Genomic DNA, 24,017 nt, shown 5'->3' with positions numbered 1-24,017 from the left:
GTGAGTCGGTCGCTACTAACTGTCGGATAGACGGGAACGCCCACTTGCCATCTCCATCCTACTCCGTGCCTTATGCAATACCCTTATAAAAAAAACCCCGATAAGGGATAGCGGGCCGGTCCCTGAAATTTAGTTTATCGAAACCAGAAACGGAATCGGGACCAGAAACGGAATCGGAACCGAAAACGGAACCAGAACCAGAATCGGAACCTGAGTCAGTACTGTCAGTAGGTACACATTACACAACACAACACATACGAATAAATAGGTATTTTTAATTCAATAATATAAAATTAAATAAAACAACTAATTATTGCAGCACGTGACAAGCGGGGAGATGAGCGTATGACAGGTATAAATCCGTTTGTTTTTGATGTACGCCGCTCATATCCCGCCGCCGCGCTAAGCTTTGACATCCGATAAAACTTCCGATTCAAAAGTAACGGAACCGGAACCGAAACGGATGTGTAATACCAATCGGAAGTTCCGACTTAACGGAACCGGAACCGGAGCTCCGTAACATCCTTAATCTGAAGACCAAAATTTTAAACAATTATATATTCAGAGAGGTAACTAGGATAGGGTAGGTAGGATTATAAATTAGGTATTTTATTTATTTATTGATAGAGAATATTACGCAAAACCCTGCGCAGAGGGCGCCACTACCACAATCTGAGGGTCTAACGGGAAACAAGAAAATCAAAATTTCATTATCTAACATATCCGTCACACTTGCATATTTGAGCGATAAAGAGGTAGATAGCGAAATTTCGGATTCGCGTTTCCCGGTAGGTACTGTACTGTACCGCCTCGATGCATCAATGGCATATTTTATTATGTCTGAAAATTTGTCAAAAATCTGTTAAAGGCACAGTATGTATAAGTCACTAGTGATGCACTCTGGTGGCAGAACATTGCAGTAATATCCCCTATTGAAATGAAATGCAAAAACGTGCGCAAAGAGTGCGTGTCCTCGTCGCATATTTCATAACTGAGTGCCGATGGACCGTATGTTTTTTGCAATAATACATATTAACGAACTGTCCGCGAACAGTTTGCACGATACAGTCATACAGCACACTCACCTCTACAAGCTGCGGACACGCGAAGGCAGTCAGGTTGGGCAACAGGGTCTGACACAGCGACAGACAGAGCGCGGGCTGCGCCGGCAGCGCCGCCAACAGTTTGCACGATACAGCACACTCACCTCTACAAGCTGCGGACACGCGAAGGCAGTCAGGCTGGGCAACAGGGTCTGACACAGCGACAGACAGAGCGCGGGCTGCGCCGGCAGCGCCGCCAACAGTTTGCACGATACAGTCATACAGCACACTCACCTCTACAAGCTGCGGACACGCGAAGGCAGTCAGGCTGGGCAACAGGGTCTGACACAGCGACAGACAGAGCGCGGGCTGCGCCGGCAGCGCCGCCAACAGTTTGCACGATACAGCACACTCACCTCTACAAGCTGCGGACACGCGAAGGCAGTCAGGTTGGGCAACAGGGTCTGACACAGCGACAGACAGAGCGCGGGCTGCGCCGGCAGCGCCGCCAACAGTTTGCACGATACAGTCATACAGCACACTCACCTCTACAAGCTGCGGACACGCGAAGGCAGTCAGGCTGGGCAACAGGGTCTGACACAGCGACAGACAGAGCGCGGGCTGCGCCGGCAGCGCCGCCAACAGTTTGCACGATACAGTCATACAGCACACTCACCTCTACAAGCTGCGGACACGCGAAGGCAGTCAGGTTGGGCAACAGGGTCTGACACAGCGACAGACAGAGCGCGGGCTGCGCCGGCAGCGCCGCCAACAGTTTGCACGATACAGTCATACAGCACACTCACCTCTACAAGCTGCGGACACGCGAAGGCAGTCAGGCTGGGCAACAGGGTCTGACACAGCGACAGACAGAGCGCGGGCTGCGCCGGCAGCGCCGCCAACAGTTTGCACGATACAGTCATACAGCACACTCACCTCTACAAGCTGCGGACACGCGAAGGCAGTCAGGTTGGGCAACAGGGTCTGACACAGCGACAGACAGAGCGCGGGCTGCGCCGGCAGCGCCGCCAACAGTTTGCACGATACAGTCATACAGCACACTCACCTCTACAAGCTGCGGACACGCGAAGGCAGTCAGGCTGGGCAACAGGGTCTGACACAGCGACAGACAGAGCGCGGGCTGCGCCGGCAGCGCCGCCAACAGTTTGCACGATACAGTCATACAGCACACTCACCTCTACAAGCTGCGGACACGCGAAGGCAGTCAGGTTGGGCAACAGGGTCTGACACAGCGACAGACAGAGCGCGGGCTGCGCCGGCAGCGCCGCCAACAGTTTGCACGATACAGCACACTCACCTCTACAAGCTGCGGACACGCGAAGGCAGTCAGGCTGGGCAACAGGGTCTGACACAGCGACAGACAGAGCGCGGGCTGCGCCGGCAGCGCCGCCAACAGTTTGCACGATACAGTCATACAGCACACTCACCTCTACAAGCTGCGGACACGCGAAGGCAGTCAGGCTGGGCAACAGGGTCTGACACAGCGACAGACAGAGCGCGGGCTGCGCCGGCAGCGCCGCCAACAGTTTGCACGATACAGCACACTCACCTCTACAAGCTGCGGACACGCGAAGGCAGTCAGGTTGGGCAACAGGGTCTGACACAGCGACAGACAGAGCGCGGGCTGCGCCGGCAGCGCCGCCAACAGTTTGCACGATACAGCACACTCACCTCTACAAGCTGCGGACACGCGAAGGCAGTCAGGCTGGGCAACAGGGTCTGACACAGCGACAGACAGAGCGCGGGCTGCGCCGGCAGCGCCGCCAACAGTTTGCACGATACAGTCATACAGCACACTCACCTCTACAAGCTGCGGACACGCGAAGGCAGTCAGGCTGGGCAACAGGGTCTGACACAGCGACAGACAGAGCGCGGGCTGCGCCGGCAGCGCCGCCAACAGTTTGCACGATACAGCACACTCACCTCTACAAGCTGCGGACACGCGAAGGCAGTCAGGCTGGGCAACAGGGTCTGACACAGCGACAGACAGAGCGCGGGCTGCGCCGGTAGCGCCGCCAACAGTTTGCACGATACAGCACACTCACCTCTACAAGCTGCGGACACGCGAAGGCAGTCAGGTTGGGCAACAGGGTCTGACACAGCGACAGACAGAGCGCGGGCTGCGCCGGCAGCGCCGCCAACAGTTTGCACGATACAGTCATACAGCACACTCACCTCTACAAGCTGCGGACACGCGAAGGCAGTCAGGCTGGGCAACAGGGTCTGACACAGCGACAGACAGAGCGCGGGCTGCGCCGGCAGCGCCGCCAACAGTTTGCACGATACAGTCATACAGCACACTCACCTCTACAAGCTGCGGACACGCGAAGGCAGTCAGGCTGGGCAACAGGGTCTGACACAGCGACAGACAGAGCGCGGGCTGCGCCGGCAGCGCCGCCAACAGTTTGCACGATACAGTCATACAGCACACTCACCTCTACAAGCTGCGGACACGCGAAGGCAGTCAGGCTGGGCAACAGGGTCTGACACAGCGACAGACAGAGCGCGGGCTGCGCCGGCAGCGCCGCCAACAGTTTGCACGATACAGCACACTCACCTCTACAAGCTGCGGACACGCGAAGGCAGTCAGGCTGGGCAACAGGGTCTGACACAGCGACAGACAGAGCGCGGGCTGCGCCGGCAGCGCCGCCAACAGTTTGCACGATACAGCACACTCACCTCTACAAGCTGCGGACACGCGAAGGCAGTCAGATTGGGCAACAGGGTCTGACACAGCGACAGACAGAGCGCGGGCTGCGCCGGCAGCGCCGCCAACAGTTTGCACGATACAGCACACTCACCTCTACAAGCTGCGGACACGCGAAGGCAGTCAGGTTGGGCAACAGGGTCTGACACAGCGACAGACAGAGCGCGGGCTGCGCCGGCAGCGCCGCCAACAGTTTGCACGATACAGCACACTCACCTCTACAAGCTGCGGACACGCGAAGGCAGTCAGGTTGGGCAACAGGGTCTGACACAGCGACAGACAGAGCGCGGGCTGCGCCGGCAGCGCCGCCAACAGTTTGCACGATACAGCACACTCACCTCTACAAGCTGCGGACACGCGAAGGCAGTCAGGTTGGGCAACAGGGTCTGACACAGCGACAGACAGAGCGCGGGCTGCGCCGGCAGCGCCGCCAACAGTTTGCACGATACAGCACACTCACCTCTACAAGCTGCGGACACGCGAAGGCAGTCAGGTTGGGCAACAGGGTCTGACACAGCGACAGACAGAGCGCGGGCTGCGCCGGCAGCGCCGCCAACAGTTTGCACGATACAGCACACTCACCTCTACAAGCTGCGGACACGCGAAGGCAGTCAGGTTGGGCAACAGGGTCTGACACAGCGACAGACAGAGCGCGGGCTGCGCCGGCAGCGCCGCCAACAGTTTGCACGATACAGCACACTCACCTCTACAAGCTGCGGACACGCGAAGGCAGTCAGGTTGGGCAACAGGGTCTGACACAGCGACAGACAGAGCGCGGGCTGCGCCGGCAGCGCCGCCAACAGTTTGCACGATACAGCACACTCACCTCTACAAGCTGCGGACACGCGAAGGCAGTCAGGTTGGGCAACAGGGTCTGACACAGCGACAGACAGAGCGCGGGCTGCGCCGGCAGCGCCGCCAACAGTTTGCACGATACAGCACACTCACCTCTACAAGCTGCGGACACGCGAAGGCAGTCAGGTTGGGCAACAGGGTCTGACACAGCGACAGACAGAGCGCGGGCTGCGCCGGCAGCGCCGCCAACAGTTTGCACGATACAGCACACTCACCTCTACAAGCTGCGGACACGCGAAGGCAGTCAGGTTGGGCAACAGGGTCTGACACAGCGACAGACAGAGCGCGGGCTGCGCCGGCAGCGCCGCCAACAGTTTGCACGATACAGTCATACAGCACACTCACCTCTACAAGCTGCGGACACGCGAAGGCAGTCAGGTTGGGCAACAGGGTCTGACACAGCGACAGACAGAGCGCGGGCTGCGCCGGCAGCGCCGCCAACAGTTTGCACGATACAGTCATACAGCACACTCACCTCTACAAGCTGCGGACACGCGAAGGCAGTCAGGTTGGGCAACAGGGTCTGACACAGCGACAGACAGAGCGCGGGCTGCGCCGGCAGCGCCGCCAACAGTTTGCACGATACAGTCATACAGCACACTCACCTCTACAAGCTGCGGACACGCGAAGGCAGTCAGGTTGGGCAACAGGGTCTGACACAGCGACAGACAGAGCGCGGGCTGCGCCGGCAGCGCCGCCAACAGTTTGCACGATACAGTCATACAGCACACTCACCTCTACAAGCTGCGGACACGCGAAGGCAGTCAGGTTGGGCAACAGGGTCTGACACAGCGACAGACAGAGCGCGGGCTGCGCCGGCAGCGCCGCCAACAGTTTGCACGATACAGTCATACAGCACACTCACCTCTACAAGCTGCGGACACGCGAAGGCAGTCAGATTGGGCAACAGGGTCTGACACAGCGACAGACAGAGCGCGGGCTGCGCCGGCAGCGCCGCCAACAGTTTGCACGATACAGTCATACAGCACACTCACCTCTACAAGCTGCGGACACGCGAAGGCAGTCAGGTTGGGCAACAGGGTCTGACACAGCGACAGACAGAGCGCGGGCTGCGCCGGCAGCGCCGCCAACAGTTTGCACGATACAGTCATACAGCACACTCACCTCTACAAGCTGCGGACACGCGAAGGCAGTCAGGTTGGGCAACAGGGTCTGACACAGCGACAGACAGAGCGCGGGCTGCGCCGGCAGCGCCGCCAACAGTTTGCACGATACAGTCATACAGCACACTCACCTCTACAAGCTGCGGACACGCGAAGGCAGTCAGGTTGGGCAACAGGGTCTGACACAGCGACAGACAGAGCGCGGGCTGCGCCGGCAGCGCCGCCAACAGTTTGCACGATACAGTCATACAGCACACTCACCTCTACAAGCTGCGGACACGCGAAGGCAGTCAGGTTGGGCAACAGGGTCTGACACAGCGACAGACAGAGCGCGGGCTGCGCCGGCAGCGCCGCCAACAGTTTGCACGATACAGTCATACAGCACACTCACCTCTACAAGCTGCGGACACGCGAAGGCAGTCAGGTTGGGCAACAGGGTCTGACACAGCGACAGACAGAGCGCGGGCTGCGCCGGCAGCGCCGCCAACAGTTTGCACGATACAGCACACTCACCTCTACAAGCTGCGGACACGCGAAGGCAGTCAGGTTGGGCAACAGGGTCTGACACAGCGACAGACAGAGCGCGGGCTGCGCCGGCAGCGCCGCCAACAGTTTGCACGATACAGCACACTCACCTCTACAAGCTGCGGACACGCGAAGGCAGTCAGGTTGGGCAACAGGGTCTGACACAGCGACAGACAGAGCGCGGGCTGCGCCGGCAGCGCCGCCAACAGTTTGCACGATACAGCACACTCACCTCTACAAGCTGCGGACACGCGAAGGCAGTCAGGTTGGGCAACAGGGTCTGACACAGCGACAGACAGAGCGCGGGCTGCGCCGGCAGCGCCGCCAACAGTTTGCACGATACAGTCATACAGCACACTCACCTCTACAAGCTGCGGACACGCGAAGGCAGTCAGGTTGGGCAACAGGGTCTGACACAGCGACAGACAGAGCGCGGGCTGCGCCGGCAGCGCCGCCAACAGTTTGCACGATACAGTCATACAGCACACTCACCTCTACAAGCTGCGGACACGCGAAGGCAGTCAGGTTGGGCAACAGGGTCTGACACAGCGACAGACAGAGCGCGGGCTGCGCCGGCAGCGCCGCCAACAGTTTGCACGATACAGTCATACAGCACACTCACCTCTACAAGCTGCAGACACGCGAAGGCAGTCAGGTTGGGCAACAGGGTCTGACACAGCGACAGACAGAGCGCGGGCTGCGCCGGCAGCGCCGCCAACAGTTTGCACGATACAGTCATACAGCACACTCACCTCTACAAGCTGCGGACACGCGAAGGCAGTCAGGTTGGGCAACAGGGTCTGACACAGCGACAGACAGAGCGCGGGCTGCGCCGGCAGCGCCGCCAACAGTTTGCACGATACAGTCATACAGCACACTCACCTCTACAAGCTGCGGACACGCGAAGGCAGTCAGGTTGGGCAACAGGGTCTGACACAGCGACAGACAGAGCGCGGGCTGCGCCGGCAGCGCCGCCAACAGTTTGCACGATACAGTCATACAGCACACTCACCTCTACAAGCTGCGGACACGCGAAGGCAGTCAGGTTGGGCAACAGGGTCTGACACAGCGACAGACAGAGCGCGGGCTGCGCCGGCAGCGCCGCCAACAGTTTGCACGATACAGCACACTCACATCTACAAGCTGCGGACACGCGATGGCAGTCAGGTTGGGCAACAGGGTCTGACACAGCGACAGACAGAGCGCGGGCTGCGCCGGCAGCGCCGCCAACAGTTTGCACGATACAGCACACTCACCTCTACAAGCTGCGGACACGCGATGGCAGTCAGGTTGGGCAACAGGGTCTGACACAGCGACAGACAGAGCGCGGGCTGCGCCGGCAGCGCCGCCAACAGTTTGCACGATACAGCACACTCACCTCTACAAGCTGCGGACACGCGAAGGCAGTCAGGTTGGGCAACAGGGTCTGACACAGCGACAGACAGAGCGCGGGCTGCGCCGGCAGCGCCGACAACAGTTTGCACGATACAGCACACTCACCTCTACAAGCTGCGGACACGCGAAGGCAGTCAGGTTGGGCAACAGGGTCTGACACAGCGACAGACAGAGCGCGGGCTGCGCCGGCAGCGCCGCCAACAGTTTGCACGATACAGCACACTCACCTCTACAAGCTGCGGACACGCGATGGCAGTCAGGTTGGGCAACAGGGTCTGACACAGCGACAGACAGAGCGCGGGCTGCGCCGGCAGCGCCGCCAACAGTTTGCACTATACAGCACACTCACCTCTACAAGCTGCGGACACGCGAAGGCAGTCAGGTTGGGCAACAGGGTCTGACACAGCGACAGACAGAGCGCGGGCTGCGCCGGCAGCGCCGCCAACAGTTTGCACGATACAGCACATTCACCTCTACAAGCTGCGGACACGCGAAGGCAGTCAGGTTGGGCAACAGGGTCTGACACAGCGACAGACAGAGCGCGGGCTGCGCCGGCAGCGCCGCCAACAGTTTGCACGATACAGCACACTCACCTCTACAAGCTGCGGACACGCGAAGGCAGTCAGGCTGGGCAACAGGGTCTGACACAGCGACAGACAGAGCGCGGGCTGCGCCGGCAGCGCCGCCAACAGTTTGCACGATACAGCACACTCACCTCTACAAGCTGCGGACACGCGAAGGCAGTCAGGTTGGGCAACAGGGTCTGACACAGCGACAGACAGAGCGCGGGCTGCGCCGGCAGCGCCGCCAACAGTTTGCACGATACAGTCATACAGCACACTCACCTCTACAAGCTGCGGACACGCGAAGGCAGTCAGGTTGGGCAACAGGGTCTGACACAGCGACAGACAGAGCGCGGGCTGCGCCGGCAGCGCCGCCAACAGTTTGCACGATACAGCACACTCACCTCTACAAGCTGCGGACACGCGAAGGCAGTCAGGCTGGGCAACAGGGTCTGACACAGCGACAGACAGAGCGCGGGCTGCGCCGGCAGCGCCGCCAACAGTCAGCGCCGCCAACAGTTTGCACGATACAGCACACTCACCTCTACAAGCTGCGGACACGCGAAGGCAGTCAGGTTGGGCAACAGGGTCTGACACAGCGACAGACAGAGCGCGGGCTGCGCCGGCAGCGCCGCCAACAGTTTGCACGATACAGTCATACAGCACACTCACCTCTACAAGCTGCGGACACGCGAAGGCAGTCAGGTTGGGCAACAGGGTCTGACACAGCGACAGACAGAGCGCGGGCTGCGCCGGCAGCGCCGCCAACAGTTTGCACGATACAGCACACTCACCTCTACAAGCTGCGGACACGCGAAGGCAGTCAGGTTGGGCAACAGGGTCTGACACAGCGACAGACAGAGCGCGGGCTGCGCCGGCAGCGCCGCCAACAGTTTGCACGATACAGCACACTCACCTCTACAAGCTGCGGACACGCGAAGGCAGTCAGGTTGGGCAACAGGGTCTGACACAGCGACAGACAGAGCGCGGGCTGCGCCGGCAGCGCCGCCAACAGTTTGCACGATACAGCACACTCACCTCTACAAGCTGCGGACACGCGAAGGCAGTCAGGTTGGGCAACAGGGTCTGACACAGCGACAGACAGAGCGCGGGCTGCGCCGGCAGCGCCGCCAACAGTTTGCACGATACAGCACACTCACCTCTACAAGCTGCGGACACGCGAAGGCAGTCAGGTTGGGCAACAGGGTCTGACACAGCGACAGACAGAGCGCGGGCTGCGCCGGCAGCGCCGCCAGCAGCGCGGCGGCGCACTCGGCGGCGCCCGACGCGCGCGCTGGATCCGAGGCCTGGAGGCACAACCGTTGCTTTAATATTATACGGGAAAGCCGTCTAGCCGTGTTAACGATTTTGAAAGTTCCCATACAAATTTTACTGTCACTATACGGTATTCGATAAAATCCCGTACACGGTATACGGGAAAAATTGACGCCGTGAGAACGGACCGTGCTTGCTCGCTCTAAACACACAATACAATACCTGCCGGCGCAGGTCGGCGGCGAGCGACGCCGCCAGCTCGTGCAGGAGCGGCGTTGCCACGTCGGGGTCGGCGGCGGCCAGCGCCGAGCCCGCCGCGCTCAGCAGCTGGCGGCGAACCCACGCTTCGGACCGTGCTTGCTCGCTCTAAACACACAATGCATTCTTTAAATAAAGGCTTGTTTACATTTTGCGAAGTAACAAGTGCAGGTCAAGTGATTAATAAAATCAATAAACGGTCGCGCGGCGGCGGTCCACGGCGAGCGCGGCGGCGGGCGCGGTGCAGTCGGCGCACAGCTTGCGCAGCGCCAGCGCCGCCGCCGGCCCGGCGCGGGGCAGCGCGGCGCCGCCGACAGCGAGTGTAGCATCAGTAGTACCTGCGCCGCCTGCACGATGTCCACGGCGAGCGCGGCGGCGGGCGCGGTGCAGTCGGCGCACAGCTTGCGCAGCGCCAGCGCCGCCGCCGGCCCGGCGCGGGGCAGCGCGGCGCCGCCGACAGCGAGTGTAGCATCAGTAGTACCTGCGCCGCCTGCACGATGTCCACGGCGAGCGCGGCGGCGGGCGCGGTGCAGTCGGCGCACAGCTTGCGCAGCGCCAGCGCCGCCGCCGGCCCGGCGCGGGGCAGCGCGGCGCCGCCGACAGCGAGTGTAGCATCAGTAGTACCTGCGCCGCCTGCACGATGTCCACGGCGAGCGCGGCGGCGGGCGCGGTGCAGTCGGCGCACAGCTTGCGCAGCGCCAGCGCCGCCGCCGGCCCGGCGCGGGGCAGCGCGGCGCCGCCGACAGCGAGTGTAGCATCAGTAGTACCTGCGCCGCCTGCACGATGTCCACGGCGAGCGCGGCGGCGGGCGCGGTGCAGTCGGCGCACAGCTTGCGCAGCGCCAGCGCCGCCGCCGGCCCGGCGCGGGGCAGCGCGGCGCCGCCGACAGCGAGTGTAGCATCAGTAGTACCTGCGCCGCCTGCACGATGTCCACGGCGAGCGCGGCGGCGGGCGCGGTGCAGTCGGCGCACAGCTTGCGCAGCGCCAGCGCCGCCGCCGGCCCGGCGCGGGGCAGCGCGGCGCCGCCGACAGCGAGTGTAGCATCAGTAGTACCTGCGCCGCCTGCACGATGTCCACGGCGAGCGCGGCGGCGGGCGCGGTGCAGTCGGCGCACAGCTTGCGCAGCGCCAGCGCCGCCGCCGGCCCGGCGCGGGGCAGCGCGGCGCCGCCGACAGCGAGTGTAGCATCAGTAGTACCTGCGCCGCCTGCACGATGTCCACGGCGAGCGCGGCGGCGGGCGCGGTGCAGTCGGCGCACAGCTTGCGCAGCGCCAGCGCCGCCGCCGGCCCGGCGCGGGGCAGCGCGGCGCCGCCGACAGCGAGTGTAGCATCAGTAGTACCTGCGCCGCCTGCACGATGTCCACGGCGAGCGCGGCGGCGGGCGCGGTGCAGTCGGCGCACAGCTTGCGCAGCGCCAGCGCCGCCGCCGGCCCGGCGCGGGGCAGCGCGGCGCCGCCGACAGCGAGTGTAGCATCAGTAGTACCTGCGCCGCCTGCACGATGTCCACGGCGAGCGCGGCGGCGGGCGCGGTGCAGTCGGCGCACAGCTTGCGCAGCGCCAGCGCCGCCGCCGGCCCGGCGCGGGGCAGCGCGGCGCCGCCGACAGCGAGTGTAGCATCAGTAGTACCTGCGCCGCCTGCACGATGTCCACGGCGAGCGCGGCGGCGGGCGCGGTGCAGTCGGCGCACAGCTTGCGCAGCGCCAGCGCCGCCGCCGGCCCGGCGCGGGGCAGCGCGGCGCCGCCGACAGCGAGTGTAGCATCAGTAGTACCTGCGCCGCCTGCACGATGTCCACGGCGAGCGCGGCGGCGGGCGCGGTGCAGTCGGCGCACAGCTTGCGCAGCGCCAGCGCCGCCGCCGGCCCGGCGCGGGGCAGCGCGGCGCCCGACGCCGACACGCACGCCTGCCCCAGCGCGGCGCCGCGCGGACCCTCGAGAGCCGCCACCCAGCCCGCGTAGCTGCCTGCGTCATTTACATTCTTTATTTGATTGTCTTTGAAAAAGTAGATGATCGGAGAATTAACGGTATGCCGGTCAGCAAAACGTTATATCACCGCGTGATAATAACTATACGATAGTCAACGCACACATTGATCTGATAATGCCTGTATCGCCGTAGGTTATTTGCTACATCACAACTGTATATAGAAGGCGATGTCTAGCATCCTGCATCCTACCGGCTCCTTGGGGCCTCCACGGCGTGTCCTAACATGTCGCGTATGGGGTCCACACTCACCCAGACAGTCCAGCGCGGTGTCCAGCGTCCTCCCGCTCTCGCTCCTCGCGGCCTCCACGGCGTGTCCTAACATGTCGCGTATGGGGTCCACACTCACCCAGACAGTCCAGCACGGTTTCCAGCATCCTCCCGCTCTCGCTCCTCGCGGCCTCCACGGCGTGTCCTAACATGTCGCGTATGGGGTCCACACTCACCCAGACAGTCCAGCGCGGTGTCCAGCAACCTCCCGCTCTCGCTCCTCGCGGCCTCCACGGCGTGTCCTAACATGTCGCGTATGGAGTCCACACTCACCCCAGACAGTCCAGCGCGGTGTCCAGCATCCTCCCGCTCTCGCTCCTCGCGGCCTCCACGGCGTGTCCTAACATGTCGCGTATGGGGTCCACACTCACCCAGACAGTCCAGCGCGGTGTCCAGCATCCTCCCGCTCTCGCTCCTCGCGGCCTCCATGGCGTGTCCTAACATGTCGCGTATGGGGTCCACACTCACCCAGACAGTCCAGCGCGGTGTCCAGCATCCTCCCGCTCTCGCTCCTCGCGGCCTCCACGGCGTGTCCTAACATGTCGCGAAAGGGGTCCACACTCACCCAGGCAGTCCAGCGCGGTGTCCAGCATCCTCCCGCTCTCGCTCCTCGCGGCCTCCACGGCGTGTCCTAACATGTCGCGTATGGGGTCCACACTCACCCAGGCAGTCCAGCGCGGTGTCCAGCATCCTCCCGCTCTCGCTCCTCGCGGCCTCCACGGCGTGTCCTAACATGTCGCGTATGGGGTCCACACTCACCCAGGCAGTCCAGCGCGGTGTCCAGCATCCTCCCGCTCTCGCTCCTCGCGGCCTCCACGGCGTGTCCTAACATGTTGTGTATGGGGTCGGGCGCCCGCCGGTGCGGGGCGCTGTCGGCGAGAGCTAGAAACACGTGGAGAGCGGCCTCTTTTCTGAGGGGGGTGTCGGCCGCGTCCCACGCAGCTTCCACCGTCGTCCAACACCAGTCGCCGAGGATGCCGACGCAGTACATCTGTGAGAAAGAATTGTTTTAGGATTCACCAAACTCATTCTCCAGGTTCCTTTTGGATTTATTAAATGTTTTTTTTTTATGAAATAAAACTATGAAAACGGATTATATCGCGTATATTGAATTTATAATACATCCCGACGTTTCGAACTCTTTACAGTGTTCTTGGTCAACGGGTGACTGAGGAAAAATTACAAAGTGCAAAAATACCCACATACTAAAATAATGAACAATCATAGACTACAAACTTTAAGGCTGGTTGTACATGCAAAATCGGTTCATAAGGCTAGTTATACACTATAATTATTTTTCAAGTAAAGATATATATATATATATATATATACGCGATAAAATGTTTGTTTTTTTTTATATTGAAATTTCTGACGGTTTTCGGATCAGCACTTAGGTACCTCTTATTCTTACTATACTACCTAACCCAGAGATCTGATTGACCGAGCGAAGCGAAGGTGTCCGTTTTAACTTGGGCAAAAATGCTTTCATATGTTCGTATGTTTTCCTTCACAGGTGAGCAGGTTGAGGAAATGCATAGTTTTTTTGTCAATTTAGTTTTGCCTCCTGCCTGTAGCACCGCAGTAGCTCCTGGTCGAGTCGGGCGGCTCGGACTTGCCCACTAGAATGAATATAGCTCACCACAGTATCGGCTATGTCCTGCCTGTAGCACCGCAATAGCTCCTGGTCGAGTCGGGCGGCTCGGACTTGGCCACCAGAATGAATATAACTCACCACAGTATCGGCTATGTCCTGCCTGTAGCACCGCAATAGCTCCTGGTCGAGTCGGGCGGCTCGGACTTGGCCACCAGAATGAATATAACTCACCACAGTATCGGCTATGTCCTGTCTGTAGCACCGCAGTAGCTCCTGGTCGTCGCGTGACAGCGCCGAGTCCGGGGGCGCCTCGGACTTGGCCACTAGAATGAATATAACTCACCACAGTATCGGCTATGTCCTGTCTGTAGCACCGCAGTAGCTCCTGGTCGAGTCGGGCAGCTCGGACTTGGCCACCAGAATGAATATAACTCACCACAGTATCGGCTATGTCCTGTCTGTAGCACCGCAGTAGCTCCTGGTCGTCGCGTGACAGCGCCAAATCCGGGGGCGCCTCGGACTTGGCCACTAGAATGAATATAACTCACCACAGTATCGGCTATGTCCTGTCTGTAGCACCGCAGTAGCTCCTGGTCGAGTCGGGCGGCTCGGACTTGGCCACCAGAATGAATATAACTCACCACAGTATCGGCTATGTCCTGTCTGTAGCACCGCAGTAGTAGCTCCTGGTCGAGTCGGGCGGCTCGGACTTGGCCACCAGAATGAATATAACTCACCACAGTATCGGCTATGTCCTGTCTGTAGCACCGCAGTAGCTCCTGGTCGTCGCGTGACAGCGCCGAGTCCGGGGGCGCCTCGGACTTGGCCACTAGAATGGTCAGAAGGCGCGAGAACACGTCGCGCCATACTGGCGTTATTCTGCTTGTCGTCTCCATTACGTTGAGGATCTCGTCCTGGTGAAAAATAATATTATTCAAACACATAATAAAATAAGTCGGTAATTGGCGAAACTGCGTAGGGGGCGCCGCTGCCACAATCTGAGGGTCAATCGGGAAACAAGAAAATCGAAATTTCGTTATTTATTTATTTAATAATTTTAATCAGGCAACAAGGCCCATATTACAAATACCTTACAGACTAACATATATATGCATATTATTACAATAACTTAAATTAAACTAAAACTACTACTTAAATAACTAACTTAGCCCAACAGCACTCCTGTTGTCCATGTGCATGACATTCCATTTTTTTACTATTGGACAATCTAACCTGTCTAAAACAGTATTCAGAAGGCTGCTGGGGCTGTCCCTAACACGGCCCATCAGGGAGGCCACTCTCTTGCGCATTATGGCTTGGAAGCCGTCCACGCGAGTTTCGGCAAACATCCCCGACGCACTGCAAAATCGAATATTAACTAACATCTCTGTCACTCTTGCATATTAGAGCGATAAAGAGGCAGATAGCGAAATTTCGGATTCGCGTTTCCCGGTTGATCCTCTGTAAACAAACCGCCTTGACGCATCAGTGTCATATTTTGTTATCTCTGAAAACTTGTCAAAAACCTGTTAAAGGTACAGTATGTATAAGTTACTCTATGGTTTACTAAAAAGGCTAGTGCTGCACTCTGGTGGCAGAACATTGCAGAATATCCCCTATTTTTAACAACGGCGTAAAGTTTGCACTGCACATTTAATGTTTCATTCCATAGTTTCTTTGTTAACGCTATTATGACGTCATGATAATGACGTCTGCTTTTTTGGCGAAAACATTTATCGTTTAAATTTAAAAAAAAAGGTGGCTATCGAATCTATATGAACATTTATAAATATATTTTGAAAAAACTTGTACTATTTATTGCTTGTTTATTTTATTTAATATCACGCGTTTAGCTGTTATTGTAAAGGGGCCCACTGACTATCAGTCCGCCGGACGATATCGGCCTGTCAGTTATTCGGAAATGTCAAATTTTTGTTGTAACTGACAGGCCGATATCGTCAGTGGGCCCCTTTAATATTGACCATATTGTTTGCTCACCAGCCGCATTTAAGTTTTCTTCTTATTACTGAGTCCCCCCCCCCCCTCTTCCATCAAAGGCCTTCTCGCGGCCGGGGGGACGGTGCGTTAAAGCGTTCGCCCACTCCGTGAACAAAAAATTATAATATGGAAATAGTATTAACAACTGCCACAAATAAACCTGTTAATACACTAAGTTGCACGTTGGGATAAGATTCTTCGCCAGTCAAAGGAAGGTCTGCGTTAAGAAAACAGATGATCGACGCTGTAATATTACACTTTACGCTCCCGCGTTTTGTACTTGTTGTTATCATAACAAAAAACACCCTAAAAATTCGATAGACGACGAGTAGATAAACTGTGTAGTGTACGCAGGTACACCACAGCGTTCAGCGTTCTGGTACAGCGTGTACCAGAAGCCGAACACGAGGTTGGAGCGCGCCTCGTGTCGCGGGTAGTGGCCGGGGACAGCAGCAGCTCCAGCAGCTGCGCCGGGGCTCCACGCCCACTAGACACCTGTAGTGTACCTGCAGCGTGTACCAGAAGCCGAACACGAGGTTGGAGCGCGCCTCGTGGCGCGGGTAGTGGCCGGGGACAGCAGCAGCTCCAGCAGCTGCGCCGGGGCTCCACGCCCACTAGACACCTGTAGTGTACCTGCAGCGTGTACCAGAAGCCGAACACGAGGTTGGAGCGCGCCTCGTGGCGCGGGTAGTGGCCGGGGACAGCAGTAGCTCCAGCAGCTGCGCCGGGGCTCCACGCCCACTAGACACCTGTAGTGTACCTGCAGCGTGTACCAGAAGCCGAACACGAGGTTGGAGCGCGCCTCGTGGCGCGGGTAGTGGCCGGGGACAGCAGCAGCTCCAGCAGCTGCGCCGGGGCTCCACGCCCACTAGACACCTGTAGTGTACCTGCAGCGTGTACCAGAAGCCGAACACCAGGTTGGAGCGCGCCTCGTGGCGCGGGTAGTGGCCGGGGACAGCAGCAGCTCCAGCAGCTGCGCCGGGGCTCCACGCCCACTAGACACCTGTAGTGTACCTGCAGCGTGTACCAGAAGCCGAACACGAGGTTGGAGCGCGCCTCGTGGCGCGGGTAGTGGCCGGGGACAGCAGCAGCTCCAGCAGCTGCGCCGGGGCTCCACGCCCACTAGACACCTGTAGTGTACCTGCAGCGTGTACCAGAAGCCGAACACGAGGTTGGAGCGCGCCTCGTGTCGCGGGTAGTGGCCGGGGACAGCAGCAGCTCCAGCAGCTGCGCCGGGGCTCCACGCCCACTAGACACCTGTAGTGTACCTGCAGCGTGTACCAGAAGCCGAACACGAGGTTGGAGCGCGCCTCGTGGCGCGGGTAGTGGCCGGGGACAGCAGCAGCTCCAGCAGCTGCGCCGGGGCTCCACGCCCACTAGACACCTGTAGTGTACCTGCAGCGTGTACCAGAAGCCGAACACGAGGTTGGAGCGCGCCTCGTGGCGCGGGTAGTGGCCGGGGACAGCAGCAGCTCCAGCAGCTGCGCCGGGGCTCCACGCCCACTAGACACCTGTAGTGTACCTGCAGCGTGTACCAGAAGCCGAACACGAGGTTGGAGCGCGCCTCGTGGCGCGGGTAGTGGCCGGGGACAGCAGCAGCTCCAGCAGCTGCGCCGGGGCTCCACGCCCACTAGACACCTGTAGTGTACCTGCAGCGTGTACCAGAAGCCGAACACCAGGTTGGAGCGCGCCTCGTGGCGCGGGTAGTGGCCGGGGACAGCAGCAGCTCCAGCAGCTGCGCCGGGGCTCCACGCCCACTAGACACCTGTAGTGTACCTGCAGCGTGTACCAGAAGCCGAACACGAGGTTGGAGCGCGCCTCGTGGCGCGGGTAGTGGCCGGGGACAGCAGCAGCTCCAGCAGCTGCGCCGGGGCTCCACGCCCACTAGACACCTGTAGTGTACCTGCAGCGTGTACCAGAAGCCGAACACGAGGTTGGAGCGCGCCTCGTGGCGCGGGTAGTGGCCGGGGACAGCAGCAGCTCCAGCAGCTGCGCCGGGGCTCCACGCCCACTAGACACCTGTAGTGTACCTGCAGCGTGTACCAGAAGCCGAACACGAGGTTGGAGCGCGCCTCGTGGCGCGGGTAGTGGCCGGGGACAGCAGCAGCTCCAGCAGCTGCGCCGGGGCTCCACGCCCACTAGACACCTGTAGTGTACCTGCAGCGTCTACCAGAAGCCGAACACGAGGTTGGAGCGCGCCTCGTGGCGCGGGTAGTGGCCGGGGACAGCAGCAGCTCCAGCAGCTGCGCCGGGGCTCCACGCCCACTAGACACCTGTAGTGTACCTGCAGCGTGTACCAGAAGCCGAACACGAGGTTGGAGCGCGCCTCGTGGCGCGGGTAGTGGCCGGGGACAGCAGCAGCTCCAGCAGCTGCGCCGGGGCTCCACGCCCACTAGACACCTGTAGTGTACCTGCAGCGTGTACCAGAAGCCGAACACCAGGTTGGAGCGCGCCTCGTGGCGCGGGTAGTGGCCGGGGACAGCAGCAGCTCCAGCAGCTGCGCCGGGGCTCCACGCCCACTAGACACCTGTAGTGTACCTGCAGCGTGTACCAGAAGCCGAACACCAGGTTGGAGCGCGTCTCGTGGCGCGGGTAGTGGCCGGGGACAGCAGCAGCTCCAGCAGCTGCGCCGGGGCTCCACGCCCACTAGACACCTGTAGTGTACCTGCAGCGTGTACCAGAAGCCGAACACGAGGTTGGAGCGCGCCTCGTGGCGCGGGTAGTGGCCGGGGACAGCAGCAGCTCCAGCAGCTGCGCCGGGGCTCCACGCCCACTAGACACCTGCAGTGTACCTGCAGCGTGTACCAGAAGCCGAACACGAGGTTGGAGCGCGCCTCGTGGCGCGGGTAGTGGCCGGGGACAGCAGCAGCTCCAGCAGCTGCGCCGGGGCTCCACGCCCACTAGACACCTGTAGTGTACCTGCAGCGTGTACCAGAAGCCGAACACGAGGTTGGAGCGCGCCTCGTGGCGCGGGTAGTGGCCGGGGACAGCAGCAGCTCCAGCAGCTGCGCCGGGGCTCCACGCCCACTAGACACCTGTAGTGTACCTGCAGCGTGTACCAGAAGCCGAACACCAGGTTGGAGCGCGCCTCGTGGCGCGGGTAGTGGCCGGGGACAGCAGCAGCTCCAGCAGCTGCGCCGGGGCTCCACGCCCACTAGACACCTGTAGTGTACCTGCAGCGTGTACCAGAAGCCGAACACCAGGTTGGAGCGCGTCTCGTGGCGCGGGTAGTGGCCGGGGACAGCAGCAGCTCCAGCAGCTGCGCCGGGGCTCCACGCCCACTAGACACCTGTAGTGTACCTGCAGCGTGTACCAGAAGCCGAACACCAGGTTGGAGCGCGCCTCGTGGCGCGGGTAGTGGCCGGGGACAGCAGCAGCTCCAGCAGCTGCGCCGGGGCTCCACGCCCACTAGACACCTGTAGTGTACCTGCAGCGTGTACCAGAAGCCGAACACGAGGTTGGAGCGCGCCTCGTGGCGCGGGTAGTGGCCGGGGACAGCAGCAGCTCCAGCAGCTGCGCCGGGGCTCCACGCCCACTAGACACCTGTAGTGTACCTGCAGCGTGTACCAGAAGCCGAACACCAGGTTGGAGCGCGTCTCGTGGCGCGGGTAGTGGCCGGGGACAGCAGCAGCTCCAGCAGCTGCGCCGGGGCTCCACGCCCACTAGACACCTGTAGTGTACCTGCAGCGTGTACCAGAAGCCGAACACGAGGTTGGAGCGCGCCTCGTGGCGCGGGTAGTGGCCGGGGACAGCAGCAGCTCCAGCAGCTGCGCCGGGGCTCCACGCCCACTAGACACCTGTAGTGTACCTGCAGCGTGTACCAGAAGCCGAACACGAGGTTGGAGCGCGCCTCGTGGCGCGGGTAGTGGCCGGGGACAGCAGCAGCTCCAGCAGCTGCGCCGGGGCTCCACGCCCACTAGACACCTGTAGTGTACCTGCAGCGTCTACCAGAAGCCGAACACGAGGTTGGAGCGCGCCTCGTGGCGCGGGTAGTGGCCGGGGACAGCAGCAGCTCCAGCAGCTGCGCCGGGGCTCCACGCCCACTAGACACCTGTAGTGTACCTGCAGCGTGTACCAGAAGCCGAACACGAGGTTGGAGCGCGCCTCGTGGCGCGGGTAGTGGCCGGGGACAGCAGCAGCTCCAGCAGCTGCGCCGGGGCTCCACGCCCACTAGACACCTGTAGTGTACCTGCAGCGTGTACCAGAAGCCGAACACCAGGTTGGAGCGCGCCTCGTGGCGCGGGTAGTGGCCGGGGACAGCAGCAGCTCCAGCAGCTGCGCCGGGGCTCCACGCCCACTAGACACCTGTAGTGTACCTGCAGCGTGTACCAGAAGCCGAACACCAGGTTGGAGCGCGTCTCGTGGCGCGGGTAGTGGCCGGGGACAGCAGCAGCTCCAGCAGCTGCGCCGGGGCTCCACGCCCACTAGACACCTGTAGTGTACCTGCAGCGTGTACCAGAAGCCGAACACGAGGTTGGAGCGCGCCTCGTGGCGCGGGTAGTGGCCGGGGACAGCAGCAGCTCCAGCAGCTGCGCCGGGGCTCCACGCCCACTAGACACCTGCAGTGTACCTGCAGCGTGTACCAGAAGCCGAACACGAGGTTGGAGCGCGCCTCGTGGCGCGGGTAGTGGCCGGGGACAGCAGCAGCTCCAGCAGCTGCGCCGGGGCTCCACGCCCACTAGACACCTGCAGTGTACCTGCAGCGTGTACCAGAAGCCGAACACGAGGTTGGAGCGCGCCTCGTGTCGCGGGTAGTGGCCGGGCGCGGCCTGCGCGCACAGCAGCAGCTCCAGCAGTTGCCTCGCGGGGGCTGAAGGGGACGCCTCCACGGCGCGCACCACGGCGCCCGCGTGCGTCTCGCCCACGCCCACGAGGCATGTGATCAATGCTGAGAGTAACTCCTGGAACAATGTCTCACAGTTATTGAACATATGAACGATGTCACTTATATTTGCTCGGTAGTAACGTTCCCATTGCCTTGGGTCTATCTGTACTAAACGAGACATCCCGTGCTGACCAAGCTTTGGGCAAGTTTTTTAACGACAGAATCTACTACACAAAATTTCCTGGCGAAGCAAATGGTAACGCACATGGAGTCGGGCCTGTTGTCGCGCCGGAACACGGCGACAAGGCGACTAATTGCTCGATGAGTGACCGCTTCATTCCTGCCTGTATACTCCCCCGTTGATGGAGTGTGGCTGGTTATTGCGCTGAAACACGGGGGCCGCCGAGGCGACTAATTGCTCGATGAGTGGCCGCTTCATTCCTGTCTGTATTCTACCTCGTTGATGGAGTCGGGCCGGTTGTCGCGCTGGAACACGGGGGCCGCTGTAGCGACCAGTTGCTCGATGAGTTGTAACGCCGCCGCGGGTTGCCGCGTCGAGTCTTGTCCGGCGGCGGCGCGCACGGCGCCGAGGCACGCCTCACATACGTCGAGAGCCACGTCGCTGACGGCTTCATTCCATCTGTTAAAAGAAAAAAAAAAGTCTGGCAAGCAAATTTGGGGAGTAGAAAAAGGCGGATTTTTTTTAAAACATTGTATGTAATATTTAATCTGTAGTAGGAAGCGGCAGTTGCCCCCCTTCTGCTCCCCCTTGGCCATGCTAAAAGGTCGGTCAGCAACCACAGCGGCAACACTCACGTGTACAGCAGCCGCACGGCGGCAAGCAGCGCGCCGCACAGCGGCAGGCGGTCGGGCAGCGGCCCGTTATCGCCATCCTCGTTCAAGGCGAGCCAGCTGGCGGCGCAGGTGGACGCTGACAACCACAGTTGGACTTCGGAGTCCGGCGGCGGACTGGAGTATTCGCTGAAAGACAAAAGCTCTCTTAACACATCACCTCCCAGTACAATCGAAGGTTTATAAAATCGGCCGATGCTGAAATCAAAACTTCGGTCGGACACTAATTGTATTTGAACACTCACTTGTATACAGATTGCAGGTACCGCAGCAAGTCATCTAGAACTGCAGGGCAAGCCTGTGTCAGTGCGCTTCTATTCTTGGCCCGGAGCGCCGTGCCCATCGTCATGCTGTTATACTAAAACAAGAAAGTTAGTTGTACAAACTGTAATCTTTGTCAATATTGGATCAAAGCAATACATATTATTTTGGCCAACAGGGCACTAAAAACTATTATAATATTTAGATAGGTACCTCTTCCGGTATAACAGTCAGCACTTCTAATAGTAATGACGTGTTTTCAGCGGCTGACAGGGGTCGCAATATTGCTGCCAAGTTACTTGTGCCCTGTTGTAGTATAAATGCTGCAAGCTGTAACAAATGTTAAATAAGTTTAATAAGTTCTAAAAATAAAATAAACTAACACTTTTTTTTATCTTTTATTATATGTATTTAACTTTCAGCTGATGCCTAAGTTGATGAATAAACGTTTTCATTGCATTGTTTGATTAGGGTTCCCGTACCCAAAGGGTAAAAACGGGACCCTGTTACTAAGACTCCGCTGTCTGTCTGTCTCTCCGTCTGCCACCAGGCTGTATCTCATGAACCGTGATAACTGTATTTCCGTGATGTATTTCTGTTGTCGCTATAACAACAAATACTAAAAACAGAATAAAATAAATATTTAAGTGGGTATCCCATACAACAAACGTGATTTTTTTGCGTAAAGGTACGGAATCCTTCGTGCGCGAGTCCGACTCGCACTTGGCCGGTTTTAATAGAATTTCTACAGGCACCTTCAGTTATCATCATTTCAGCTTGATACCACCAATAGCTTCTGTCAGCAAATTATAATAAATTTAAAAGTGAAAAATTACTTAAGATTGTCTTCGGTTACCACGATAGTTACTCAAGAAGTTTATAGTCTATGATGGTTCATTATTTTTAGTATGTGGGTATTTATGCTCCTTGTAGTTTTTCCTTAGTCACCCGTTGACCACGAACACTGTAAAGGGTTCGAAACGTCGGGATGTATTATAAATTCAATATATGCGATATAATCCGTTTTAGTTAAAAATTACTGTTCACGTCCTACCCAAGGCAGTAATTTTTCCACTTTTAAATATATTCTAAGCTTAATAGCATTGTTCGCAGATGTTTCTGATTGCTAAAGATTAATCCCAAATTATACTTTGAAAGAAATCAAGAGGTCTTTAACTTGCTTAATTGATTTCAGACCGGTGAAGATAAATAAAAGCTTTAAGTCTTGAGTAGCAATTATAAAAACAAATACAAAAAAAAATACTTTACTAAACTTAAATGGTCCACATCATAGCTTTATTTACTCAAATCATAATAAAGCAAGCAAAAGCAAAAAAAAAACTAATAACTTACACTTATACATAATCTGTTGGTAACTATTTTTGGGCCTTTGCTATATGTATAGACAGCTTGCAGTAGCTTCTCTTTCAGTTCATCATGGCTTTCCGGAGGCACCTCGTTCCAGCAGCGCAGTATCTTTGTGTGCAATGTTGTAGCCGCATAGAACTGGATCTCCGTGCCCTGAAAGTTATACTTAAATCAAAACACTACTGTAATTAATGAAATCAATTAAACAAACAAATATATCAACTAAATATAGAACAACAAAATAAGACTTATAAATGAAATGAATGTTAATAAAAACTTGACAATAATCAAGGCTGAGTGGAAAAATTAAAGTGTAAATCAGTAACTATAAGTACACTAAATTATAGGGATGGCATTGGACACCAGTTCTAATTAAGGTTTGGATTAAAATAGCCTGCACAAATGCCGAAAATATTTTACTTCTGATGTCATACAATATTTAGTAAAAATGAAAATTAAAGAAATTAAAGATACCTTGTTGGGTTGTAGCAGTTCCCAGACAAATTTCCAGGCTTCTGGGACGCGCTGAGCGTCGGTAAGCCAGGCGTGAGCCTTCGCCCGGTCGTCCTGCTCGCCATTGTAAAATACTGACACCGCGTACTCCAAGTTCTCTGGCGAGTACTCCATCTCGCAATCTATTTATTTCTTTACAGCCTCTATTTACTTACACCATTATAACTTGGGTGTTTTATAACAATAGCTAATGCACTAGTGTTGTTGGGATGCACATATGCAAACTATAATAACAACTTAAACATTAAAAGTATAACGTTTCACGAAAAGTGATAAATGAATGAACAGCTGTTTCCCTTCAGCTGGTTTGCTAAATTCGTAGCTCAGATTTCAAAAAATTGTAAAATCCAAGCAAAACCAGTGCGAGAATTTTTGACCGTGACAGATTGACTTGACTTGACGGCAGACGGACGTACGGACGGAAAGGGAATCAAATCAAAGCGAAAGAATGCGATAGCAACACCAGCGAAATAGGAAAATACAAAAGAGTAAGAGAGAAAGTAGAGTAGTTAAGTGTTGACACTTGACATTTATCATGGTTCCCAGTCTATTCGAGTTCAGTTTATAATCGTGCTTTGCTTTGTTATCGG

The 24,017-nt window shown here is 58.1% G+C and overlaps 1 protein-coding gene across 1 annotated transcript in view; it reads right to left on the bottom strand.

Moving 5' to 3' along the window:
• LOC134742873 (importin-13) overlaps positions 1-24,002 on the bottom strand; it is a 39,565-nt gene extending 15,563 nt beyond the window's left edge. Inside the window, 12 exon segments of the mRNA XM_063676060.1 lie at positions 9,394-9,540; positions 9,731-9,892; positions 11,535-11,725; positions 12,776-13,007; positions 14,348-14,524; positions 20,306-20,509; positions 20,890-21,073; positions 21,250-21,414; positions 21,531-21,643; positions 21,760-21,876; positions 22,900-23,067; positions 23,389-24,002. Coding sequence (XP_063532130.1) covers positions 9,394-9,540; positions 9,731-9,892; positions 11,535-11,725; positions 12,776-13,007; positions 14,348-14,524; positions 20,306-20,509; positions 20,890-21,073; positions 21,250-21,414; positions 21,531-21,643; positions 21,760-21,876; positions 22,900-23,067; positions 23,389-23,541 — 2,013 coding nt within the window. The 5' untranslated portion in view covers positions 23,542-24,002.
• Between the last annotated feature and the right edge of the window lie 15 nt (positions 24,003-24,017).

Source organism: Cydia strobilella, chromosome 7, assembly GCF_947568885.1.
Source record: "Cydia strobilella chromosome 7, ilCydStro3.1, whole genome shotgun sequence".
Lineage (NCBI taxonomy): Eukaryota > Metazoa > Arthropoda > Insecta > Lepidoptera > Tortricidae > Cydia > Cydia strobilella.
The sequence above is the reverse complement of the archived record's forward strand: the minus strand, read 5'-3'. Positions and strand labels throughout refer to the sequence as shown.